Raw genomic sequence first — 27,036 nt, forward strand, 5'->3', positions numbered from 1 at the left:
AGCAACAATAGCTAGCGACGGTGGATATGGATCCAAAACAGAGGCGGCCAATAACAAACACACCAAGCGCTCATCAACACCCATAAAACTCCATTAAAACATTCATCTCCATACCTAAAACAGCGGTTACCACCCCCTCTTACTCAACACCCTACCACCAAACGTTCAGAAGCCAAATTCGAGTCCAGATTATCCATGACCACCCCATCCACAATCACCCCACTACAACCACCACAAACCTACATCTGCATTACCTCCCCCAACCACCTCATAACACATCCACCACAACAACAACCAAGCAAAAACCAACATTAATGTGCAGCCATCCGGTGAGCCACCAGCACATCCACATAGCCACCACACAACCACCATGAAAACACTCCAAAAACCACCTTTCACCACCAACCCACCACGGACCGCCGCACCAACAACCATCTTTCACCACCATTTCTGCTGCACCACCGATAACGCTCTATCATCACCTACAATCCACCACTGCACCACCACCGCCACCTAACAAAAACCCCTACCCGAACCAGCCACATCACCACCTCGACACAAAACCTCCACCCTAACCACCACCACATCACACCCATAATTCGTGGAAGGGGTCAACCAAATCTGAAACAACCAAATCAATCGGCTCATGGCCGCTCGTCGGACGAAACCTTACAAACCTTTGACGACGACGATAGATGAGAAAGACGAAGGGAACGCCAGAGGGATGAGAAAGCGACGGTGAAGCGGAGAAGATCACAACGATTGAAAAACGAACTAACAACACCTAATAACAACACACCAGACCGCTGGAGAACAACAGTAACACTGCCGCCGGAAGATCTGACAAAAGGGGTGGTGCAAAGGACAACCCTCACTCGTCGCACCACCATCCTGAACAACTACATCTTGTAAAACGAGGATTTGGATTAGGGAGGAAGAAGATGCAAGCAGTGGATAATATTGCTTTTCTAGAGAGAGGCGAGAGGTTCTTTTTTAGAGAGAGAATGTAATTACTTATGATGTTTAGAAACTTGTTTAACTATTTCTTGTTCCTTAAGTGACTCTTAAAGTCTCAAAACCATAACCCAATCTCTCACAGATAAAATACTTCTCTTGTTTAATTTTTCTAGAATCAGAGATATATTTGTTCATGGATGATTGATATAATTGATAATTTTCACTTTATAATTTAGACTATGTTGGGATATTTTAAAATGAACAGATGAATTGAATAAAATGATATAGATCGTGGAATATAATCGAATGGAATTACTACAAAAAATAGTTACAAATACCCATGAAAATATACCTCAAGAGAGTATTGGCCAAGGGAAATTAAAACAAAGTTACACAAATGTTAAAAGGTTGCAGACATATTTGATATGATGAAGTGTGAATTCGAGTTCAGAATTTTCCATTTCTCCCCTTATATATGTGTTCTTGACCGGCCCAATGTCCAAGCTTGACACATACCAAACCCAAATACATATTTGGCCCAAACACCCACATTGAGAAAAGGCCCAATCATAAGAGGGTCCAAGCACAATATATGTTGTGCCTTCTTCAACATCTCACCGCCTCAGTCCACCAAGACTATCATGATAGCCACACCACTAGTTGTACAATCCTTGGACCACAATCAGGTATACACGATTTATCCAATTTTTTTTTACATATGGTATTGACTTGAACATCAGAGTGTTTGGAGTAGCCCTAGTTCTCATATGGACGGTTGCTGCTCAACAAAGAACATCATTTTAATCACCCATGAGAGTTTTGTCGCTAAATCCATTAAGATAAAAAGAAGTATAATATGAGTCATTTGATAATCAACAATTTTATAGGTTGGATTCCATTTTATACACTCCAAGTTGGAGGAGGGTCAATATAAGAAGATGATATATAGAATGAAGTCGAGTGAATCTCAACATGCTGCACTCCATTGCAGTCATTTATTAAAAGAATTCAAACAATAAAACCTCATTTCACTACATTCCATTCTACCAATAAAACCCCATTTAACTACATTCCATTCTACCAATAAAACCTCATTTCACTACATTCCGTTCTACCATATTCGCATCTGGATGGTTGCTGCTCAACAAAGAACATCATTTTAATCACCCATGAGAGTTTTGTCGCTAAATCCATTAAGATAAAAAGAAGTATAATATGAGTCATTTGATAATCATCAATTTTATAGGTTGGATTCCATTTTATACACTCCAAGTTGGAGGAGGGTCAATTTAAGAAGATGATATATAGTATGACGTCGAGTGAATCTCAACAAGTTGCACTCCATTGCAGTCATTTATTAATAGAATTCAAACAATGAAACCTCATTTCACTACATTCCATTCTACAAATAAAACCTCATTTCACTACATTCCATTCTACTATATTCGCATCTGGACGGTTGTTGTTCAACAAAGAACATCATTTTAATCACTCATGAGAGTTTTTTCGCTAAATCCATTAAGATAAAAAGAAGTATAATATGAGTCATTTGATAATTAACAGTTTTATAGGTTGGATTCCATTTTATACACTCCAAGTTGAAGGAGGGAGAAGGATAATATGAGAAGATGATACATAGAATGAAGTCGAGTGAATCTCATCTTACCGCACTCCATTGCAGTCATTTATTAAAAATCCAAACAATAAAACCTTGTTTCACTACATTCCATTCTACTATATTCAATCCTAACAAAACATAGAAGTGAATCACTCAAATTCCTTTATCCCATAATTAGCACAAAATCAAAATTTATGTGAACTCAATGATCAAAAGCAAAATAGTATGATTTGTGAACTCGTTACCGACACATGCACAATGTCGGTATAAAAATAAAACTTTGCACAATGTCGGTATAAAAAAAACATGTACATTTTGTCACTTTCCCGAGCAGATATTTTTTCTTCAATCAGGTTTCTTTTGTTTTTAGAAAATTCTTTGTTTTTGTAAGAGAAAATTATTTTATCAGGTTAAGTTTCACGATCCACAGTCAAATCTTTTACTGCAACAAATGTTGATATAGTCCAAAATTTCCACTCTTTTTTCTTAAATATCCTTAAATCTTCTTCCAAAAGTTCAAACTTTGTTTGGCATTATATTAATTAATTTTTTTTTTCACTACCAAAAAAAAATTAATTAATAAAGTTCATTAAATGATTCAGTGTGAACGGGTATGCGAATATATCTTACATTACATGTATCTCTCTTTCAAAATTTAGACAGATAGAGGAATTTTCTTTTGAATGTTACATGAGTGGAGGACATTTTGTTTCCATATCATTCTTGGCCATCTTTGCGGAAGGGATGGCCCTACTTTTATTAGATTTTCTTCACACTTTTATGTTACTTTTTCTTCTTTCTTGATAAGTATAACATCATTTTATTATATTTTCATTCTCATTCTCATTATAATGAGGTCATTATTTTTCTATATGTGGCATAAATGGACACTTCAGTGGTCCCCCATGGCCAATGATTTGCGTTTTCAGCCTCGCATCCATACGTGTTAATATGTAAGAACTAAGAAACCATAATGTCTACGGTGCTGGTAGTAGTTCTTAGTAGCACTTCCTTTGAGTCTGACCCTAAATTAGTTAGTTATTCAAAAGGAATGAAACCTGAAGAGACAAGAGGAAACCACAAACAACTAAAGCTTATAGTTCAAGCAACATATATATATATATATTTTTTGTGACATGTTCAAAACAACATAATTCTTTTTTTAAGGAAAATTAACAACATAATTCTTATTTCTTAGGTATACACCGGCGCCAAAAGCAATAAAATTGATCTAGTGAAAATGGACTATATATGTGCGTGTTTGGAATCACTATAGGTTTAAAGAGGAGCTACATTGATTTTGTTGTGATTTAGTTCAAACTTTAAAATGTAGTTTTTATCAAAATTACGATGACATGTAATTCTATGAAAGCCACTATGAATCAGGAAAAAATGAAATTGATTTTGTAAAATTGATATTAGAGAAAACCGACTATATATGTGTGTGTTTGGTATAAGTTTAAAAAGTACATTGATTTTGTTGTGATTTCGTTGAAACTTTAAAAAGTAGTTTTTATCAAAATTACATTGACATGTAATTCCATAAAACCCAATATTAATCAAAGCATGCACGTCATTGTAAAGTAATTTAGGATTAAATAAATTTCTATGAAAGTAAAAGTTACAATTTTAAAATTCATTCCACAAGTTAAAAAATTCTAGCAGAAAATCAATTTTATAAGTATAAAATCAATTTTTTTCTATTCCATAAAGATATATCCAAATATGCAAACTCTGTTTTGAAATGTAGGGCTAATGTTTGTATTTATCTCTCTAAATTGAGAGTGTCTAAACTTTTTATGGAAGATGGATTCATCAAAGATCAATGACTACACATAATCATCAAGCTTAAAGTCGTCTGATCATGATCAAACAATTAAGATTTTAAAATAAGAATTTTATATTAGACAAAAATATAAAAAAAAAAAAAAAACTCCTTAAACTTTGAATCATCTATCCTTATCCGACGATTCTGAGGTGCTAACTGCAGTTGGTGGTGTGCATTAACAACTATACCTAATCCAAATTCTTGGGAGAGGGGGTGGAGTGGGCAGCCAAATCTTTATGGAGTAGAAAAACTTACAAAAGATGCGCACCAAAACCATATTGTGTAACATTTTTCACTCTTCAATTAAACCTGAAATCAGAAGTGTAAAACTATTGATCAATCCAACTTATACAAATCCTTAAAAAAAAAATAAGTTGTAAAAACATAAAAATTTTAGGGGGAAAATTGCAACCGTGATTGAAAGGGGAAGAGGATAAGAGTGAGAATATAGGCCATAGCCAAAGCACAAGAAGACGAACATGTCCATAATGAAAAATATGTATCAAGGATTTTTTGGCCATGAAACTAAACCCATCCCCATAAATAAAAAAATCCACCAAGATGACAGAAAATAGAAAAGGACGAATGAACTCACCATCACTACAAAAATGGAGGCAAAAACGAAAAAGGAGACAAATTCATTAACAAGGATCACAAGCTAAAACCTCAATCCTTCTCAACCATTTTACATCACAAATATATCCTTCACAACTTTTTCTTTCTCCTCTTCTTTTTTCTTCATTTAATCTTATCTATATTATCGTAATTCGTATCCCTAATTAACATTATATGCTTCTTAATCTTAGTGCATGTTTGATATCGCAGTAGGGTCGCCAGAATCATAGTAATACAAAGATGTTACAGAAACTATAGAGCGTAGCTTTTGCAAAATCACGTAGTGAACACACTGTAATACCAAAGATGTACTTAATCTAGGTGGTTCCCTTGAAATTTAATTCAAATTCAAACGAGCGTAGCGTTATTGCCAGTGGTTGCCGTTGTGAATCAGATAATTTTGATCAGCGTTCCTCTGAGATTGGTAACCGCTGCGCGGTAGAGGAACATTCCTCCCAGACGATCTCTCCATGTTTCCATGATTCACAGTCTGCTGTGACATATGATGAACGCATCGGTAAACTACAGGCTGTTCCGTCGTGTACTTCTGGCTGGAACCTCCACCATTAAGGCTGCTATACGATGATGAAGACGACGTTGATGACACGGAGGATGATGAAGAGACAGATGCTGATTTTGACAGAGACGGTAACGGAGGTTTAGAAGCTTTGTTTGAAGATCTTGGTGGAGAAATGAAGGCTTTGATCTTTAACGGTGATTGTGGTGATGCTGTACGATCGTATTCTTCGATTAGATTGATGAGATCTTCGTCGGAGGTGATGGAAACCAAAGCGTCGAGGTCTTCAGCAGGTAACTGACAGCGAAGTTGCGTCACGGATGAACTGCAGAGCTCTTCCAGCTTCAATAGCAGTTCTGTAACAAAAACAGCTTCAAAATCAATTTCATATTCTGAATGAAAATTTGAACTTATTATTGTAACTAACTATTACATCTAATAATACTAACCGGAAAATTGGATAGAGCGATCGACGGAGAGAACGCGAGTATGGCCACCGAGGTAACGGAGTTTGCCATCGGGGTAGCGGGGGAGGATTTTGCCACCATAGCTACAGAGGAATTTGATGGTGGATTTGGGAGAACCCGAAGCGGGTTCGGAGAGTCCGATCATGATAGGTTTGGGTTCGGATTCGGTTTGAGAAAGGTTCAGTTTAGGTTTAGAGATGAATTGTGTCTATGGGTTGAGTGAACTGTATGAAGGAAAGAGAGGAAGGTGCTGTGGATTTTGGTATGGCGCCTTCAAATCTATTTGTGCTGCCATATGTCCCTTATTTATAGGGATATTTTTCTCTAGGGGGGATAGTACCCTACATGAGGTTGCTTATTGTAGAATCTTAAATTTTGAAGAAAGAAAAAGTAAATCTAATAAGTCAAAAAAGAAAATCATTTTGAAATTTCAAAAATTCAATAAACAAAATTAAATTCCATAATTAACGTACAATTTTTTTTAAAAAAATTATTATGGTTAGGAAAAATTATGATTGAATATTCTTTTCATTTTAGGTTGGCTAATATTCCTTTTCATTTTAGGTATACAAAGATACCTAAATTCAAAGCATACATGACTTTTTTGTCAAACAAAAAAAAATACATGACTTTGGTACCATTCCCAAAGCTTTGAGATTATTCTCAATAAAGCCGTTTTGAAAATTTATAAGAGCGTGTTTGAATTTTAATTAAAATGTTCAAACACTCTCTAATTGAAGAGTGTCATTGGTTGATTAATACTTTTTATATGACTAGACGGCAGCTTTGGGCTGAGCCCACTAATTTGCTAGGTTGCTTCTAGGGTCTTTGGTTGTTTATTGTTAATTTTAATGTTGTGTTCCAATCACATGAGAAAAGAGGGATGCGCGACCCTTCTCGCGACCTCTTGTCGTGATTTTTTAGCTTGGTCGGATGCAAATCTTTTCTCTCATCGACAACTATTGGTGTTCAGTTCACTTGGTTCTGTGGTAGATTGGATCCTGATAGCGTTGCAGTCCGGTTGGATAGGGTTATTTTTAATGAAGCTTGGGTTGACCGTTGGTGTAATGTCTCCTCTTCTGCTTTAACTTGTCATCAGTCTAATCACCACCATGTGCTTGTATATCAAGAATATTTTTTGGTTATTTATTCTCATGTGTTCAAAGAAGGTAATTGTTGTGCAGACAAACTTGTAAATCACAGTCATTCAAGTTAGGGTTCGAAATGGTGGGATTCTTTGCTGAGCTTTAATAGGCAAGACTTTTTACGGGATCGTTATGACCTTCCTAATTTTAGATTTATGTAATACTTTCTTTTGTCTCTTTGATTTTCTTTTCTTTTTCTATTCTCTTTCTATGAGGTTGTAGGCTTGGTCCCCATCTTGTAATTATATTTTTCTTTTTTTAATAATATTTTGATGAGTGGGCGGTTTAAGATGGTGGTACTTGGGAGATGTCAACCTAATTAGGATGTCTCCGATTTTGCTTTATGATCTCCATCTCTTAGTTCATCCAAAAAAGACATTTAAAAAAAAAGTTTGTTTTGATGAAATAATTATAAATTTTAAAAAATTTAGAGTTTCACACGATTCAAATGCTTCAATTGATTTTTTTTTCATTTCTAAATATTTTTGTTTGGATATAATAATAAAAAATTTCATTCTTTAAAATTGATAAATCAATTTAAAATATGAAAAATAGGTGGACCAATTTGCATATTTTGAAATATAGGGACTAATTTACAAAAAAAAATTAAATTCAAAGGCAATTTTTGAAAATTTAAAGTACGATAATTAAAACCCTAAATGTTTATGTAGGTATTTAAACATTCTAAATTCAATTTTGACAAAATACTTCATAAAATTCATTCATTTTTAAAACTCTAAAAAATTATTATCCAAATAATGGATTTTATTACAAAGAAAGATTTGAATTACCCTCTAAAATTACATTACCTCAAAAGATTATCCATCCAGACATATTATAAGTATTGACAGCATATTCCTTGAATGAAACATACTTTAAATAGAATCATGTACATATCCACGTAATTCTCACAACATTGTCTCACCTTTTTTTATACCCTTCATCTTTTATAGAGTATCTATGAAATATTTTATAAGTATCCGATGAATTTTTTAAAAAATTATAAAAAAAAAGGAATTCCTGATACTACTACGATACATATCCACGAAGTATTGATGTCATATATATATAGGTATGTTTCATTTTTGGAGTATTCAATCTTCGTATCTGAGAGTTTGAGAGACATATCAACTTGGCCGGAGAGGAAAAAGAATATCTCACTCACTACTAATTCGAGGATTAGTTTGAAAGAAAGCTCAAAAGACATAAAGTCATAGGGATATTTTAAACGTCTATTGGGGGTCAATAACTCTAATTTTGGTGGGTTAGTAAAAGAAACATGACTTAATTACAGTTTTGGTCTTCTTATTTTAACTCACTCACGAAACTGGCCCTTTTATTTTAAAATTACAAGGTGTTGGTCACTTTATCATGTTTTTGGACTCGAAGATGATGATGCGACATATTTTAATTGATGTGTCACAACTTGATGATGTGGAATGATCAACAACATGAAACATTTATTTATTTAGGGAAATGTTAACTTGTGCCCTTAGGGCACATGTGAAGAACTCCACTAATAGAAATTATGTATCGGAAATTGTGTTAATTTATTACTCAAAATGTTTAATATTAATCTTTTTTCAATAAATTCTTACCATTAATGGAATGACATTAATGCTTAATATGTGCCTTAATGGCACAATTTAACATGACCCATTTATTTATTATTGGCAGAAAGAGTTAGATTGATCAAATTCTTGATTGAAAAGAGAAGATTTAAAGGCCACATGAATTCCTCGAGTGAAAGCCAAGTATTTGAAGATCGATAAGGAGAGGATGGCAGAATATGAAAATTGTCATAAATATGGAATTTAACTGTAAATAATACCCCATCACAAGAGTTTATATGGTGTAACTATAAGGCCACGTCTTGCTTTGCAACAATATATAGCCACAATCCAATTCATACTTGGCAATTTAGATGGAACTATATATTGTGGGTTCCACATACAGTTGGTTTGAAGGGATAATAACATTGACCCGGCGCTGAGAGATTCTTCATGGGTCTATTTCCGAGATGGCATAATGCTCTTGGATGCCATCTTTCTTTTTTAATATAATACTCTCTCCGTCTCTATATCTAACCATCCATTTGATTTTATTTTTGTCCTTAAATCTAAACTCTTTTTCAAATTACTAGATGCATTTATTATTTTTTTCCTAAACATACCCCTAATTAATACTACTAACTTGTTTTGAAATTTAAAAAGTCAAATTTAATACATATATAAACAAAGGACAATATGGTAATATTAACACACAAAACAGACATAATAATTACATTGTCAGTTTTTCTTAAGAAATGTGAAAAAAGCAAAGGGAGGTTACATTAAGGGACGGAATGAGTAATATATTTCTATTATATGTTAAAACAAATCTTTAATGTATATATCCATATCCTTTGTAATCATTGCAAATGACGTTGGTAATGTTGTTATAAATAAAAAATAGAAAATGACTATTATAATTTTGATTGTATTCTTTAACCATATTATTATTATTAGTGTAAGGTATCTACTAATTTTAGGTGATTAATTCACGTCCAACTTATGGTGTATTGAACAAGGGAATGTGGGCTCCATTACTCATTCTGCCCAACCATGGTTTTGAATGTGGAGGGCAACATTTTAACAAATTCTAGTCAAACAGATTTTGGTACGTCCATTCTCAATTTCTCATGATCGACGTTCTGAGTTTGATTTCCATGGGAGTGTAGGTGTTTCTAATATGCTCCAAAAATACTTTAAGCTCTTTTGGTTGAGATAAAAAAAAAAAAAAAAATTAACCTCTTTTGATTAAGATCAAGTTGGTTGAGATAAAAAAATTAACCTCTTTTGATTAAGATCAAGTTGTGATTAGGATATTCTTATATAAAATAGAAATTAGTTTGCAATCTTACTATCGTTTATAAGTTGGCGCCAAGTTTAACACCGGCCTTTCCTAACTCATGCTTTAGGAGTATTTTTTTAAGGACTTAATCTTTTTTCCTTTCCAATTTTTTTCTTTTTCCTTCTTTTCTCATTTAACAAAAAAGCAAAATTACTAGTATATTGTAATCATTTTTTTTTAAGGAAGTAACGAAAAAAATCATTAGTATATTATTTGGCTTTTTTTTTTGTTACAGTATATTATTTGGCTTAATTTCAGATGATACACATAATTATATGCTATTATTATTTTTTCAAAGGAAAATATGAATCGTTTTCTAGTTTTATTTCTCTTTTTGTGATGCTGCTTTATTCTTTAAAAAACTATCTTCTATAAAATACCAAAAAAGGAAACGGAGGTAAACCAAAGATATGGTGCATAATGCCCGGAGATGATGAAGGGAGAGGATGCATGATTTAAACATATTTAGCGTTTTTTAATTGGAGAATGGATCATGTGGTCCTATCGATCAATGAGTGTGTAACATGGCATAGTTTTGAAACTCGGCTCAAACCGGCCGGTTGGACCGGTCGAACCGGGAACCGGTGGGTAGACCGGTTCGAGCATGCCTTCGGATCGGCCATGCAGTTGGCTCGACGAGAACCGGTCAAAACCGGTCAAACTCGGTAAAAACCGGTGACTCAGCCGAGTTATGGGTTGAACCGGTTCTTCTCTTTTTTTGTTTGTTTTGCTTTTAACTTAAATCATGTTACAAAAAATGCCACAGATGGGAGTTGAACTTGTGACCCACCCAATAAGAAACAACTTCCTAACCACTGAAGTGCTTGTTCATTTTGTTTTAAATTTTCTTTTAATAAGAATATATTAAGCAAATTTTTGGATAAGATTATAATTGTCAAAATATTGAATACTGTACAATGCAAATACCCATCAATTATTATTTATTTTCTTTTAATAAGAATATATTAAGCAAATTTTTGGATAAGATTATAATTGTCAAAATATTGAATACTGTACAATGCAAATACCCATCAATTATTATTTTTTAGTTGATTAAAATGCCTCACAAAATTAACGTTTAATACTTTACAAGGCAAATACCTATCGATTTTTTTTATAAAAATAACTCACAATATTAACGGACAAAATCATAGACATATATAATTATAAAGCTTCCCTAACAAAAATATAATTATAAAGCTCAAATATTTTATTTAAAGCTCATGAATAATTACTCTTCGCTTTTTTTATCGCATGAATAATTAGTCTATTAAATTATGTTTGTTGGATATTTATTTTTATTTTATATATATTATTATTTTAGTTGTTGGAGTAATCGAGTCACCGGTTCAATCCGATTTAATCTAATTAAATACCTATACAAATTTAATCTTAACACCGGGTTATCTAACCGAGTCATCCGATTCTGTCGTGCGGTTCAACCAATGACCAGATGGTTCAACCATCGACTCAGTGACTCAGTGCCTCTGCCGAGTCAATGACCGAGCCGAGTTTTAAAACTATGTAACATGGTGTATACTCTATGAACTACACAATAGACTTGGAGACTTACCATTAAACTATTAAAGCTAGTCAATGAAAATCTTAGAATTACCATTACAGCTTTATTTGAAAGTTTGGATGGGAGTGGAAGGAAGGACTTTTGTGCCCCCCCCGGTGTTTTCATCATACCAAACACCTTCATGTTTTCATTTTGCTTTTGAAGCTCAGAGTTCATATCATAATCAACACGAGACAACCAACTTTTAAGGCGTTATCTTGCTGCTTCTTATAAGAATCTCTTTCAACCCTAGGAGCCCCTTGAGAAATGAGATTTTTTTTTCCATTTTAGAGGACAATCCTTAAGTTTCGGTGTCAGTCCAGATAATTTGTTCCAAACTTCTTGTCTTTCTCAAAGATTGATTACAATATGTTATTTGACGTGTTTGTTGTCATGGTAGTCTACATTAAAAAATGTGAATAAAGTAAGTATCATGATTTAAACATATTTAGTTAATTCTTTAATTAAATAGGTTTCCCACTATTTTACTCGAATCAAATGATCCTCAATATTTGGTTTGAAAAATCCTGTAGGAAGATTTTTTAATGGGCTGAGATCCATATTTCACTTTATTTTAAGTCGACGTTGCCTGATCACCCAAATTTAGATAGAAACTCCTTTCAATTGTATCTCATACGACTCTTGAATATTATTCATTTTTGGAAGTAACTCTTTATAATCTTATCATATGAATTGTATCTCATACAATTCCTACTATCATATGAGTTTTCCCAACTCTTGCTTCTAAACTTTATAATCTTATTACATTTAGTTCAGTTAGCAGTTGGATATTACAATGATCCCATTGCATCTAATTATTGTATAGAAAACACACTTTGCATCATCAATCCTGATATTAAAACGTATTGCTATTTTCTATTTATGATCATTGAAAAACCAGCAGGAATTTAATTATTGTGACCTTTGGATATTTTATTCCACTACGGTGAATTTATCTAATGAAAGTACTTTATGACTCTTTGGTGATATAATGTTGATTTGTGTATCCTTGTTATTAAATATATTATCATTGTTTAAATTTACCTATGGGAAACACGGTGTTACCAAAACCACTATAATTCTTTGTGTCTTTTCTCTTCCACACTCTTTATTTTTCCGCAATTGTTCATACCTTCAACACTATTTTCCAAAAAAATAATAAGAACGCTAAACTCCGAAAAGTCAAAAACCTAATTCACACCTCATTGGTGACTCATGAAACTTCTTCCCCAATATTTGCTAGCAATGAACCCAAGCTCGTTCGATTGTATGACCCATACTAGAAGTCTTCTAGCGATGTAGTTTTGGCCTCCTACTCTAGAGCTGCATCTTCTTACGCCTTCACAGAAAATATGCAAAATGTCCATTCAACCAACCATAACAAGCATCAATGGTTCAAAATAATTAAATAACAACTAAAACTAATTAGACTCCTAAATATACAGATATTTGATTATTAAGGTCATGTAATCACTCGAGACACCATTAGATTATAACAATAAAGTAAAGGTAATAACCATATTTTCATGTTTATCAGCCTCCTACCTTTACTTCAATCCCCCATGGATTAAAATCTAAACTTTCACGAACTCATTTCATATTTCTTCCACTATATTTCAAACTGAGAGTTTTTTTTTTCCTTCAAAAAAGAGTAGATACAAAGGCTTTAATATCCCTTAGAATGAGTTTAAAAATATAGGTTAAACGACTAGGTCATGTTGAATTCTCTTCTCTGAATTATTTGGTAACTAAACACGATGAACACAATTGCATGAATAACTTGATTTTATCCCATTTGAACAAAATTGTTAGGCCAATGTCTTGCTCGTTTGGGATTTGGTTCAATCATCTGACAAACTATGGGTTAATCTCATCTCTAACAAATATGCAGCCGGTAATAATGTTCTTCAAGCAAATGCGAGTTCGAGTAGCTCTTCTATTTGGTCCTTTATCATCAAAGCTAAACATGTCCTTAAAGAAGGGTACTCTTGGTGTGCGGATTCCGAATCTTCGTCTTTTTGGACTCATAAGTAGCAGTTAAATTTAAACTCTGTAGAGGACTTAGATTGTTTCAAAAATTTAAAAGATCTTACTCCATGATAAGAGATATTAAAAAAAACACTGAGATGTAGAGATCTAACAACATTGAATAATAATCATACATAAAAATCAAAACGACACGTCAATCTCATTGGAGCTAGGCTCCACCAATTAATTCATTAATTGTTGTTTCTTAATTGATGATTAATTGATTATGATGATGATGAGGTGACCTTAGTTATCCAAAGCTAAGATAGATGTTCATCTTGTCAACTCCCACTACGTACAAACAGGGTCCTCCTCTTACGTTTGCTCTCCGTCTTTTAATTTGTTCTTTTGTATTTTTATTTTAGAAGGATAATGTTTTCAAGATAAAAGCTAAAAAAAAAAGTTTTCAAGATAATCTAAAAACAATAAATATAAATATACAAATACAAGGCTACTATTTAATTGAATATAATAATATAATATGATTTTGTTATTATTCGTGTTCCATTTTATAAAGACTGACCACAGCCACCTTCTTCTCCTTGGTCTGATGCATTACTTCATCAATCATCATGCAATTGCAATTTAGAAATAAAAGATTATCATCATCCAAACTTAGCAGTGTTACTCTATCTAAATTTTAATCATTGGGCAGGTTAGGTACCACACTTTTTGTCATGTACAAACATGGATAGAGTTAAATCTAGCTAACATAATAAAATTTTCATATAAAAAAATAATGTTATTCAATTATCTTTTTTTCTGTCAAAAAATTATATTCTTTTCTAGAATTTCTTAAACATTTATTTCCCATGGAGTCTCCAAAATCAATCCATTCACCATCGAGTTGGATTAGTTCGGATATGACATAAAAAATACGGATTTTTGACTCAACTCAAACTCATTAAACTTGATTGGGGTTCGGTTATAAGTTCGACCAAAACGACTCGACGTGTGAGCATTCATACTCTAAAGTTAAGAGTATATTCTATCTCAAGCTAAGAAAAAAAATGGCGCAAAAATTTCAAAAACTGTGTGTTATACCTGCGTGACCTAAGTCACGTGGGACTTACACCTGCGTGAGTTAACGTACGTTGGCCCAGCGTGAGTTAACTCATGTTCAACCTGCTTCCTAAATTGACGAGCCAAAACTACTCGACGTGTGAGCATTCATACTTTAAAGTTAAGAGTATATTCTATCTCAAGCTAAGAAAAAAAATGGGGCAAAAATTTCAAAAACTGTGTGTTATACCTGCGTGACCTAAGTCACGTGACTTACACCTGCGTGAGTTAACGTACGTTGGCCCAGCGTGAGTTAACTCATGTTCAACCTGCTTCCTAAATTGACGAGCCAAGCCCAACAACCAGCAAAATCAAATGAATTTAGATGATACATTACTTGATTTTTTTATGTTTGATGAGCGTAGAAACTTCCTGACGATTTGCAATAATTTGAAGTGAAGATTTCCACCCTAAAATTCACGTTTTTTGGGTTGTTGGAGGTGAAGAGGGAAATATAATGGTTGTTGGAGTGTGGGACTGATGAGTTTTGTACCAAAACGATGAGTTTTGTACCAAAACAATACATCCTTCCATGCGAGTTAAGTCACACTAAGTTACAACTTACACGAGTTAAGTCACGTTTATGAAATTACGAGCATGAATTAAGTCACGGAAGGGTACTTTCATCGAATCAATTGAGATTAAGCAATGTATGTAGTGAGAAGAACAATTTTTTAAATAGTAATTTCGCAACTGAAAAAATATGATCACCAATCTTTATTCATATTTAAAGCGATAATCATATTATATAGATCCTAGGATCAAAGGAGACGGCGCTACCCAATTCTTTGACACTGGAATATATAAAAGGTCTTGTTAATGAGTACACTGGAATATACTCCCTCAGTTTCAAAATGAGTGTCACTTTAGCAAGAAAAATTTGTTTCAAAATGAATGTCGCTTTACATTTCCAATACAACTTTAATTTTTTTCTTCCAACTTTACCCTCTCAAACTTTTCTCTCACACAATTTTCAATGCAACTTTAAGTTTGTCTTCTTCTAATAAAGTAAGGACAGTTTAGTAAAAGCGTTATATCCAATGATTATTTCATTCCATTTCTTAATCTATGTGTCAAAGCCTAAAGCGACATCATTTTAAAACAGATAGAGTATAAAAGGTCTTGTTAATGAGTACTCCAGACACTCTTTAAGCATTCCAAATTAGAAGATTATTTATTAAAAAAATCAAATAGTTCAATTTCCAAAGCATTCATTACACAACTTTTCATAAAAAGTTACTACTTTAGATGCTTAAAAAAAATACGCCGAGGCACTTGCTAACATTTCCCAATTAGATTTTCCGCTATTACTGTAACGCCCCATTTTTATTCTATTATTTTTAATAGATGTGTGAATATTTTTATATGACTTTATTTGTTATATATATATGATTTTGTGTGAAATATATATTTTATATGATTTTTGTGTGATAAATATTATGATGCTATTTTATTATATGATTTATGGAGTTGTATTTTATTTGAATGAATGTTGTTATTATTTGATAGAAATAATATGAGAAATAGAAATATTATAGAAATAGTATTTATTTTTGTTTAATGGGAATTAAGTGGAAATTAATAGAAATTAAGGGAGTTGGGTGAGAAAAGAAAAGAGAGATATTTTTGAGGTAAAAGAAAGAAAAGGGAGAGAAACATTTTTCACATAAAAACATTAGAAGAAAACTGGTTTTGGAGAGAAAACCTAGAAGAGGCCAAGAGAGAGCTAGGAAGGAATCGATTGCGGTAGCTTGTCGTTTGGTGTTGCTGAACTAAGGTAAGGGTGGGATTCCTTTCAATAATCATGGTATATAATTCTGATTTTTGATGATTGTGGTGTTTTGGGCATTAGGGTTAGAAAGTTTTAGGTTAATTGCTTAATATGATGAATTGTGTTGTTGATGCATGTTTCTATGTTATTTGATTGCTATATTGCCTAATTGAGCCTGAAAACTACTGTTGAAACGTATTTTGGGTAATCAGGGATCAAAAATTGGGATTTTGATTGAAACGTCGGTGTCTGAATGTTCTACAGACAAGTGATTATGTGAGGTTGGGAAAACGATTTTTTTTTGAGTGGTTTAAACTTGAATTTTCCTGTAGAATATGATAGAGCTTAGTATCATGAGCGCATGAGCGAAAACGGCATCGAAAACGGATTAACGGTTTAGGTTTTACGCACGAAAACGTGAGAGGTAGAAAATCTGATGTTGTCTGTCGAACTATGAACGTGCCACGATGGAATCCCAACGTGCCACGATTTTTCCAGGAACGAAACCATTTTTAGGCTGTCCAAACGTGCCACGATGGTACCTTAACGTGCCACGATGAAGTATTGACTTAGACTATTTTTGACCTATTTCTATGCCTCTAAAGGGGTCCTAAGATGTATAGTAAGACCCCAAATCAATAAACTTAAGTGTTAGGGATTTAGTTGAGGTGTTTTATGGATATTTGACTTATGTTCTATTGATCAAAACTTAATTGCTTTTGGGGGATGTTTTAGACTTTGAGATGAATGTAATTGATTTATAAATATATACTATGTTGTTGATTCCCGTTGTTGACGTTGTTGTAACGTCTAATGTCAAAGTTGGGGAGTGTGTCATAATTGTTGTAGGCACATATGTTGTTGTTGTAGTCGTTGTTGAAGTTGTATGTTGATATACACAAGTCGAGTCCATATGCATACTCATGTTCTGTTGGGGGCTTATGCCCTGGAATGTTTATCATTCAAATTGTTGGGGGCTTATGCCCTGGAATGTTATCATTCACCTGTTGGGGGCTTATGCCCTGGGATGCTTTAACCATCCAAATCGTTGGGGGCTTATGCCCTGGAATGCTTAGCATTCAACGCGCGTAGATTGGTACCACCCGCATGATGCATTAGTTGTTGTTGTCGTAGCATTGTCGAGTTGTTGTTGTCATTGTAGCATTGTCGAGTTGTCGTCGTTGTCGCATTGTCGAGTTGTCGGTGTCGTTGTGGATAACGTTGTTGTTGTTGTTGTTGTTGTTGCTGTACCTTGTTGCTGAAAATAATTATGTCGTTGCTTATGTGTTTATTTATATACATTATTAATGATGTCTGTTGTGATATGCTTGTTTGTTTTCATTAATTTGATGAATTATATATATTATTATTGGATAAATTTCTCACCCCTTCTGCGTATATGTTGCCTCGACCGTGGGTAATGTGCAGGTAATGATGGCTTGTAGGTTGATTGGCTCAAGTGTCTAGGGCTCTGATACATATTAGGATGGGGATCGTCGCGAGTGTCTTCTCATTTCTCTTATGTATCACATATTTTGGAAAAGACTTGCTATTAGAATAAAGCTGAATTATGTTGTGGCCTTTGTGCCAAGATTTTTATTGATGTTGAATTTGGTTGAATTTATATTTTAAAGAATTATTCCGCTGCAGTTTGTAAGATAATTTAAATGTTGGTATTTAAATAAATAGACAATTTTCTATTTATGAATTTTTGAAAAGTAGTGTGACACTCCGTTGTGTGATTACTTTGATTATAATAATTAATATTACGTTGTTGGGAGAACGGGGTGTTACAATTGGTATCAGAGCAAGTCGGTCCGTCCGGCCAATTAGTAGAGTCGTGTCGAGCCTAGTAGTGTTGTGTGACAATTTTGTATTGTCCTTGTTGTCCTGATTGTTGTTTGTTGTTTGTTGTGCAATCCCTAGTATGAACTGGTTGGAGTACAACCATGTTCATATTAATTGTTTTAGAAAGACGGTGTACTTTTCTTCTGCTGAAGAAGAGAGTGGAGCATAATTTTTATCTACCAAGCAGCTGAAGCAGTTAGAGTATGATGGAAACTTGATGGCGTATTTGTCTGTAGAGAATCAGTCGATAATTGATAGATTGCCGTTGTGAATGAATTTCCTGAAGTTTTTCCTGATGAGATTCCAGATGTGACACCGGAGAGGGAGGTTGAATTTTCGATTGAACTAGTGACGGGTACGAAGTCGGTGTCGATGGCTCCTTACCGTATGTCAGCTTCAGAGTTGGTAGAGTTGAAGAAACAGTTAGAAGACTTGCTTGATAAGAAGTTTATAAGACCAAGTGTGTCACCTTGGGGAGCGCCTGTGTTGCTAGTTAAGAAGAAGGATGGTAGCATGAGATTGTGCATAGATTACCGTCAGCTGAATAAAGTGATGATAAAGAATAGGTATCCACTTCCGAGAATTGACGACTTGATGGATCAATTAGTGGGTGCCCGAGTGTTTAGCAAGATTGACTTGAGGTCAGGTTATCATCAGATTAAGGTGAAGGATGAAGATATGCAGAAGACGGCCTTTAGGACACGGTATAGACACTATGAATATAAAGTGATGCCTTTCGGTGTTACTAATGCGCCTGGTGTGTTCATGGAGTATATGAACAAAATTTTTCATGCTTTTCTGGATAAGGTTGTTGTTGTATTTATTGATGATATCTTGATTTATTCTAAGACTGAAGAAGAGCATGCAGAACATTTGAAGATTGTGTTGCAGGTGCTGAAAGAAAAGAAGTTGTATGCAAAGTTGTCAAAGTGCGAGTTCTGGTTAAGGGAAGTAAGTTTCCTTGGCCATATTATTCCTGGTAGTGGTATTGCAGTTGACCCGTCGAAGGTTGAAGCGGTATCACGGTGGGAGACTCCTAAGTCAGTTACGGAGATTAGAAGTTTTCTTGGTTTGGCCGGCTATTACATCGAAGGATTTTCGAAGTTGGCACTTCCATTGACTCAGTTGACCTGTAAAGGTAAAGCTTTTGTGTGAGATGCTCAGTGTGAGAGTAATTTCAATGAGTTGAAGCGAAGATTGACGACGGATCCAATTTTGATTTTACCAGAGCCAGATAAACCTTTTGTTTTATATTGTGATGCGTCCAAGTTGGGCTTAGGTGGTGTGCTTATGCAAGATGGCAAGGTAGTGGCTTATGCTTCGAGACAATTGAGATTACATGAGAAGAACTATCCTACACATGATTTAGAGTTGGCTGCTGTGGTTTTTGTGTTGAAAATTTGGAGACACTATTTGTACGGTTCCAGATTTGAAGTGTTTAGTGATCATAAAAGTCTGAAATATTTATTTGATCAAAAAGAGTTGAATATGAGGCAGAGAAGGTGGCTAGAGTTGTTGAAAGATTATGATTTTGGCTTAAATTACCATCCGGGTAAAGCTAATGTGGTTGCAGATGCCTTGAGTAGGAAAACGTTGCACATGTCGGCTATGATGGTTAAAGAATTTGAATTGCTGGAACAGTTTAGAGACTTAAGTCTTGTTTGTGAATTGGCACCTCAGAGTGTACATTTGGGTATGTTAAAAATTAATAATGATTTCTTGAAGAGTATCAAAGAAGCCCAAGAAGTTGATTTGAAATTTGTAGACTTGACGGCTGCTAGTAATCAGAATGCAGATGATGATTTTCAGGTTGATGATCAAGGAGTGTTGAGATTCCGAGGCAGGATTTGTATCCCTGACAATGATGAATTGAAAAAGTTGATTTTAGAAGAGAGTCACAGAAGTAGCTTGAGTATCCATCCGGGAGCTACAAAGATGTACCATGACTTGAAGAAACTGTTTTGGTGGTCTGGATTGAAGCGTGATGTCGCACAATTTGTTTATGCATGTTTGACTTGTCAGAAATCGAAAGTTGAACATCAGAAGCCTGCTGGTTTGTTGACGCCTTTAGATGTGCCTGAATGGAAATGGGATAGCATCTCCATGGATTTTGTGACTAGCTTACCAAACACTCAAAGAGAGCATGATGCCATTTGGGTTGTTGTCGATAGATTGACGAAGTCGGCACACTTTATTCCGATTAATATCACCTATTCAGCAGCTCAGTTGGCGGAGATCTATATTCATAATATTGTGAAGTTGCATGGTGTCCCATCGAGTATTGTGTCGGATAGAGATCCGAGGTTCACTTCGAGATTTTGGAAGAGCTTGCAAGAAGCTTTGGGCTCTCAGTTGAAGTTGAGTTCAGCGTATCATCCGCAAACAGATGGTTAGTCAGAAAGAACGATTCAATCATTAGAAGACTTGTTGAGGGTGTGTGTACTTGAGCAAGGTGGAGCTTGGGACAGTCACCTACCATTGATAGAGTTGACGTACAACAATAGTTACCACTCGAGTATTGGTATGGCACCTTTTGAAGCTTTATATGGTCGAAGGTGTAGAACTCCTTTATGTTGGTTTGAGTCGGGTGAAAGTGTTGTGTTAGGGCCTGAAATAGTTCAGCAGACTACGGAGAAGGTCAAGATGATAAGAGAGCATATGAAAGCGTCGCAGAGTCGACAAAAGAGCTATCATGACAAGCGTAGGAAGGACCTTGAGTTTCAAGAGGGTGACCATGTGTTCTTGAGAGTCACTCCTATGACCGGTGTGGGTCGTGCATTGAAGTCCAAGAAGCTGACTCCAAAGTTTATTGGTCCTTATCAAATATCTGAGAGAATTGGCACGGTGGCTTATAGAGTCGGGTTGCCACCACATCTTTCGAACTTGCATGATGTGTTTCATGTGTCACAACTTCGGAGGTATGTAGCGGATCCTTCACATGTCATTCCTAGAGATGATGTGCAAGTTAGAGACAACCTTACGGTAGAAACTTTACCTTTGAGGATCGATGATCGTAAGGTGAAGACGTTGAGAGGCAAGGAGATACCTCTAGTGAGAGTTGTTTGGGGAGGAGCAGCTGGTGAAAGTCTTACTTGGGAGTTGGAGAGTAAGATGCAGGAGTCTTATCCTGAGTTGTTTACTTGAGGTAATATTTCGAGGACGAAATTCTATAAGTTGGGGAGAGTTGTAACGCCCCATTTTTGTTCTATTATTTTTAATAGATGTGTGAATATTTTTATATGACTTTATTTGTTATATATATATGATTTTGTGTGAAATATATATTTTATATGATTTTTGTGTGATAAATGTTATGATGCTATTTTATTATATGATTTATGGAGTTGTATTTTATTTGAATGAATGTTGTTATTATTTGATAGAAATAATATGAGAAATAGAAATATTATAGAAATAGTATTTATTTTTGGTTAATGGGAATTAAGTGGAAATTAATAGAAATTAAGGGAGTTGGGTGAGAAAAGAAAAGAGAGATATTTTTGAGGTAAAAGAAAGAAAAGGGAGAGAAACATTTTTCACGTAAAAACATTAGAAGAAAACTGGTTTTGGAGAGAAAACCTAGAAGAGGCCAAGAGAGAGCTAGGAAGGAATCGATTGCGGTAGCTTGTCGTTTGGTGTTGCTGAACTAAGGTAAGGGTGGGATTCCTTTCAATAATCATGGTATATAATTCTGATTTTTGATGATTGTGGTGTTTTGGGCATTAGGGTTAGAAAGTTTTAGGTTAATTGCTTAATATGATGAATTGTGTTGTTGATGCATGTTTCTATGTTATTTGATTGCTATATTGCCTAATTGAGCCTGAAAACTACTGTTGAAACATATTTTGGGTAATCAGGGATCAAAAATTGGGATTTTGATTGAAACGTCGGTGTCTGAATGTTCTACAGACAAGTGATTATGTGAGGTTGGGAAAACGATTTTTTTGAGTGGTTTAAACTTGAATTTTCCTGTAGAATATGATAGAGCTTAGTGTCATGAGCGCATGAGCGAAAACGGCATCGAAAACGGATTAACGGTTTAGGTTTTACGCACGAAAACGTGAGAGGTAGAAAATCTGATGTTGTCTGTCGAACTATGAACGTGCCACGATGGAATCCCAATGTGCCACGATTTTTCCAGGAACGAAACCATTTTTAGGCTGTCCAAACGTGCCACGATGGTACCTTAACGTGCCACGATGAAGTATTGACTTAGACTATTTTTGACCTATTTCTATGCCTCTAAAGGGGTCCTAAGATGTATAGTAAGACCCCAAATCAATAAACTTAAGTGTTAGGGATTTAGTTGAGGTGTTTTATGGATATTTGACTTATGTTCTATTGATCAAAACTTAATTGCTTTTGGGGGATGTTTTAGACTTTGAGATGAATGTAATTGATTTATAAATATATACTATGTTGTTGATTCCCGTTGTTGACGTTGTTGTAACATCTAATGTCAAAGTTGGGGAGTGTGTCATAATTGTTGTAGGCACATATGTTGTTGTTGTAGTCGTTGTTGAAGTTGTATGTTGATATACACAAGTCGAGTCCATATGCATACTCATGTTCTGTTGGGGGCTTATGCCCTGGAATGTTTATCATTCAAATTGTTGGGGGCTTATGCCCTGGAATGTTATCATTCACCTGTTGGGGGCTTATGCCCTGGGATGCTTTAACCATCCAAATCGTTGGGGGCTTATTCCCTGGAATGCTTAGCATTCAACGCGCGTAGATTGGTACCACCCGCATGATGCATTAGTTGTTGTTGTCGTAGCATTGTCGAGTTGTTGTTGTCGTTGTAGCATTGTCGAGTTGTCGTCGTTGTCGCATTGTCGAGTTGTCGATGTCGTTGTGGATAACGTTGTTGCTGTTGCTGTACCTTGTTGCTGAAAATAATTATGTCGTTGCTTATGTGTTTATTTATATACATTATTAATTGATGTCTGTTGTGATATGCTTGTTTGTTTTCATTAATTTGATGAATTATATATATTATTATTGGATAAGTTTCTCACCCCTTCTGCGTATATGTTGCCTCGACCGTGGGTAATGTGCAGGTAATGATGGCTTGTAGGTTGATTGGCTCAAGTGTCTAGGGCTCTGATACATATTAGGATGGGGATCGTCGCGAGTGTCTTCTCATTTCTCTTATGTATCACATATTTTGGAAAAGACTTGCTATTAGAATAAAGCTGAATTATGTTGTGGCCTTTGTGCCAAGATTTTTATTGATGTTGAATTTGGTTGAATTTATATTTTAAAGAATTATTCCGCTGCAGTTTGTAAGATAATTTAAATGTTGGTATTTAAATAAATAGACAATTTTCTATTTATGAATTTTTGAAAAGTAGTATGACACTCCGTTGTGTGATTACTCTGATTATAATAATTAATATTACGTTGTTGGGAGAACGAGGTGTTACAATTACAATGGAGATGGTATGTGAAAAACAGCTATGCATGTTTATATATAGCCTTAAGCCTCATCTCATCTCTCATACTAGCGATGTGGGACTAAATATGAGTGAGTTGTGAAACTCATAGTCATGTCGGCTCTGTTTGGTAAAAATAGCGGATAGCTTATAAGCTAGCTGATAAGCTAGCTGATAGCTTTTAGCTGATAGCTTTTAGCTGATAGCTTATAGCTGATAAGCTAATTAAAGTGTTTGGTAAAAATAGCGGTTGAACTAGCTGATAAATGTAAAATTACATAAAAGGACATTATTAATTCATATAAAATTTATACTACTATAAATTAATATTTAAGATATTTAATAATTTAAATTAATCAATTTAATATATATTCTACTAAACTAAAGAAGAAAATTAATGTCCGTAGAAATTACCATTTTGCCCTTTTGAAGGGCATTTTGGTAATCATATAATTTGAGAGAAGGGCATTTTGGTAAAATCAACGGGTATGTTTGTGATATGAGAAAAGAGAAAAGAGAGAAACGGGAACAGAGAAAGAGCTGAAAGAGAGGGGTCGACGGAGAGGAGAGGGGCAAAAGAGAGAAAGGGTCGCCGTCGTCGACCTCGCCGTCCAACACTCCGATCTGCACCGATTTGCATCAGAGGTATCCTCTTCATTGTTATTTTCCCCCTCTCCCTCTGTTCTGTACGCGTTTCTCCCTTTCCTCCTTCAACTCACCACCGTTGTCTACCAATTTTCCGGCCGGCTCCGATCTATTGTTCCGTTTTGTTTTGTTTTTCATGAATCTAAAGTCATGCATGTCCTCTATTGGTAATTGGAATAGGATTAAGAGCTGTTTGCAATCTAAAGTGATCCTCTTCAGGTTTATTTTTTTTATTGAATTTATGTTCTTGATGTTGAATTATTTTCTGGGTTATTATCAAAATTCAAACTTGCATGTGATTTATGTTTGGGGTTGAAATTTTGTTTCTGGTAGATTGTGTTCATCACAACAAATATTAGGTTTGAAATAGAAATCTTGGGGTTTTATGTTCTTGATGTTGATTGCTTTTCTGGGTTATCATCAAATATGAATTTGAATGTTGTATTGGTTCTGTTTGTGATGCAGGGATTGTGGAAAACAAGTGTATTTGGGTAAGTATTAATATTTTGATATAAGATCAGTTACATATGTGGTAGTTAAAAGTGGCTTTAAAAATTGTTTTATTATTAAAATTGGTATAGAAGCAGACATGATGTTTTTGTTATTGAATTGGTTTTTTATTTGATTTTGTTTGAAGATTTGTTTTTAAGTGTGTTAAAAAAGCATTGCCTGTTAAATTGAATGCTCAAATTTCTTCTGTTTCTGTATTTGCAGTCAATATGCTTCAATCATGAAAGATATGTCGTAGATCCAGTTAGAAATTTAGAACTCCATCATAAGTAATCTCTGTAGTCTCATTGCTTTCACGCTATATTCAGAGAAACTTGGATGTTAATATTATGATGTTAACTGGATTGGATCAGCTCTAATTTCCCTAACTTTCTTTGAATTTGATTCACACATCTCTGATATTATGTTAGACTTTCTTTCATTCATTCATATAGTAAAAAAAATGAATTTAGTAAAATTATAGTATCTTTTTTATTCAAAATTATGTCTGACATTATGTTACACAGAATTATAGTATCTTTTTTCTTTAAACAAGTGACCCTTTCACTCAATTGTCTCAATTATAGTACACCATATGTGATTGTCTCAATTGTTATATGAGTGTATGTTTTAAAGGTTGATTAATGTTTTCTTTTGAGTTATTTGTTTTAGAGGTTCTTTTGATTTATTATGTAAAATAAATTATTTACTTCTTATTGCAAAATTATGAATCTGACCTCATCATTACCATTGAGGATAACTAAAGCCATGTATATACTTCCTTCTTTATGCTCCAAAATTTCTGATAAAAAATAGCCTCAGGTTTCATGTTTTTTTATGGCTTGGTTGATTTCTTCCTCTGGAAACTCCATCTTTAATAATTTCTTCAAATTATCAGTGATTTTCCCTTGAACACTTGAGTAGACTCCTCAGTGTTATTTAGATTGCTTGAAGTGAAGATGTCTTGAAAATGTCTGATTAGCATGTTCCTAATTTCTGCGACATTAGTAGCAACACCATTAGCATCATTGTGAATCTCAATTTTACTTTTATTATGTCTTTGACATGACTTTGATCAGTATTTTTAACACCATTTTGAAGCCAAGATGATTTTGCTCTTTGACTCCACCATCTTCGTTATCCAAAATATTGTCCAGATGAGTTTCTAACTCTCTGGCTCTATCAATTACCTTTTCAGTTTGGATTTTAGTGTGAAGATTAGTAAGTTGTTTTGAGTCCTTCTGATGTTACTTGGGATGTACTAAAAGCATAGTGGGTTCTGCTTCTATAAGTTTAGGACTTGAGGATATATAGGATTAAATTGTATGATTCTTCCCCATTTTTCTTGCTTTAATTACATTCTTATTTGCATTTCATTAATTGAAATTCTAAATTATGTTTTTCTCTAATATTACTTGGCAGGCTTATAGAGTTGTTGATGAAGGTTAGGAATGAGGTAAGTCTTTTGATCAGCCTACAAAATGTTAGTCTATGTATAGTTCTAAGAGAATTCAAAATTCAGTTTTGCTTATATGTTGCTTGATTTTATGTGTTTCTGAAGGTTAGGTTGAAAAAAATTGTTGGTTGTTATTTTAGTTCCTATTTTTTTTGGTGACAGGAGATGGAGTAGAGAAAGTTGAAGAAGGTACTGAACAAAGTAATGAAAAGAAACAATCTAACTTTAGACATAATTATCATGATATGGTAAATATTACTTTATATGTTATCTGAATTTGAATAATCATTGTTTTTAGCTTCTATTCTTTGGGTGCAGGATTAAGATCTAATATTCAAATATGGAGGCTATATTTGTTATACTTTGCTATGACACTTAAAAATTATTTTAGCGTGATTTATTTGAATTATTTTAGAGTGATTTTCTTATTGCATAAAGTTTCAACTTTGAAGGCAAGCACTTTCCAATGCTCAATGTTGTTTGGTTTGCGCCTCTTCAAAATTGATTGGTTTGACTATAAATATTTGTTATAAGAATATTTTTTACAAATTATTGCAAATTGATCATGGCTGCATCAAATTTATGATCATTTCGTACAAGATATTTTTGTGGCCTTGGCGCAGATATAGCTTTTTCTCTGAATTTGGTTCATTTGACTGAGGTCAGTAGAAACACAATGTATTGAGGTTTGGTTGATGGATA

The 27,036-nt window shown here is 34.1% G+C and overlaps 1 protein-coding gene across 1 annotated transcript; it reads right to left on the reverse strand.

Moving 5' to 3' along the window:
• Nucleotides 1-5,012: 5,012 nt before the first annotated feature.
• LOC146920968 (Octicosapeptide/Phox/Bem1p family protein) lies at nt 5,013-6,277 on the reverse strand. Its single transcript, XM_085714375.1, has 2 exons — nt 5,985-6,277; nt 5,013-5,891 (listed from the first exon to the last, which is right to left on the reverse strand). The coding sequence occupies exons 1-2, from the start codon at nt 6,145-6,147 to the stop codon at nt 5,383-5,385; spliced, it is 672 nt and encodes a 223-aa protein (XP_085570501.1). The 5' UTR covers nt 6,148-6,277; the 3' UTR covers nt 5,013-5,382.
• Nucleotides 6,278-27,036: the final 20,759 nt, after the last annotated feature.

The sequence above is a fragment of the Medicago sativa genome, chromosome 5 (assembly GCF_051527215.1).
Source record: "Medicago sativa cultivar Bolivia chromosome 5, Bolivia_mono, whole genome shotgun sequence".
NCBI classification, from domain to species: domain Eukaryota; kingdom Viridiplantae; phylum Streptophyta; class Magnoliopsida; order Fabales; family Fabaceae; genus Medicago; species Medicago sativa.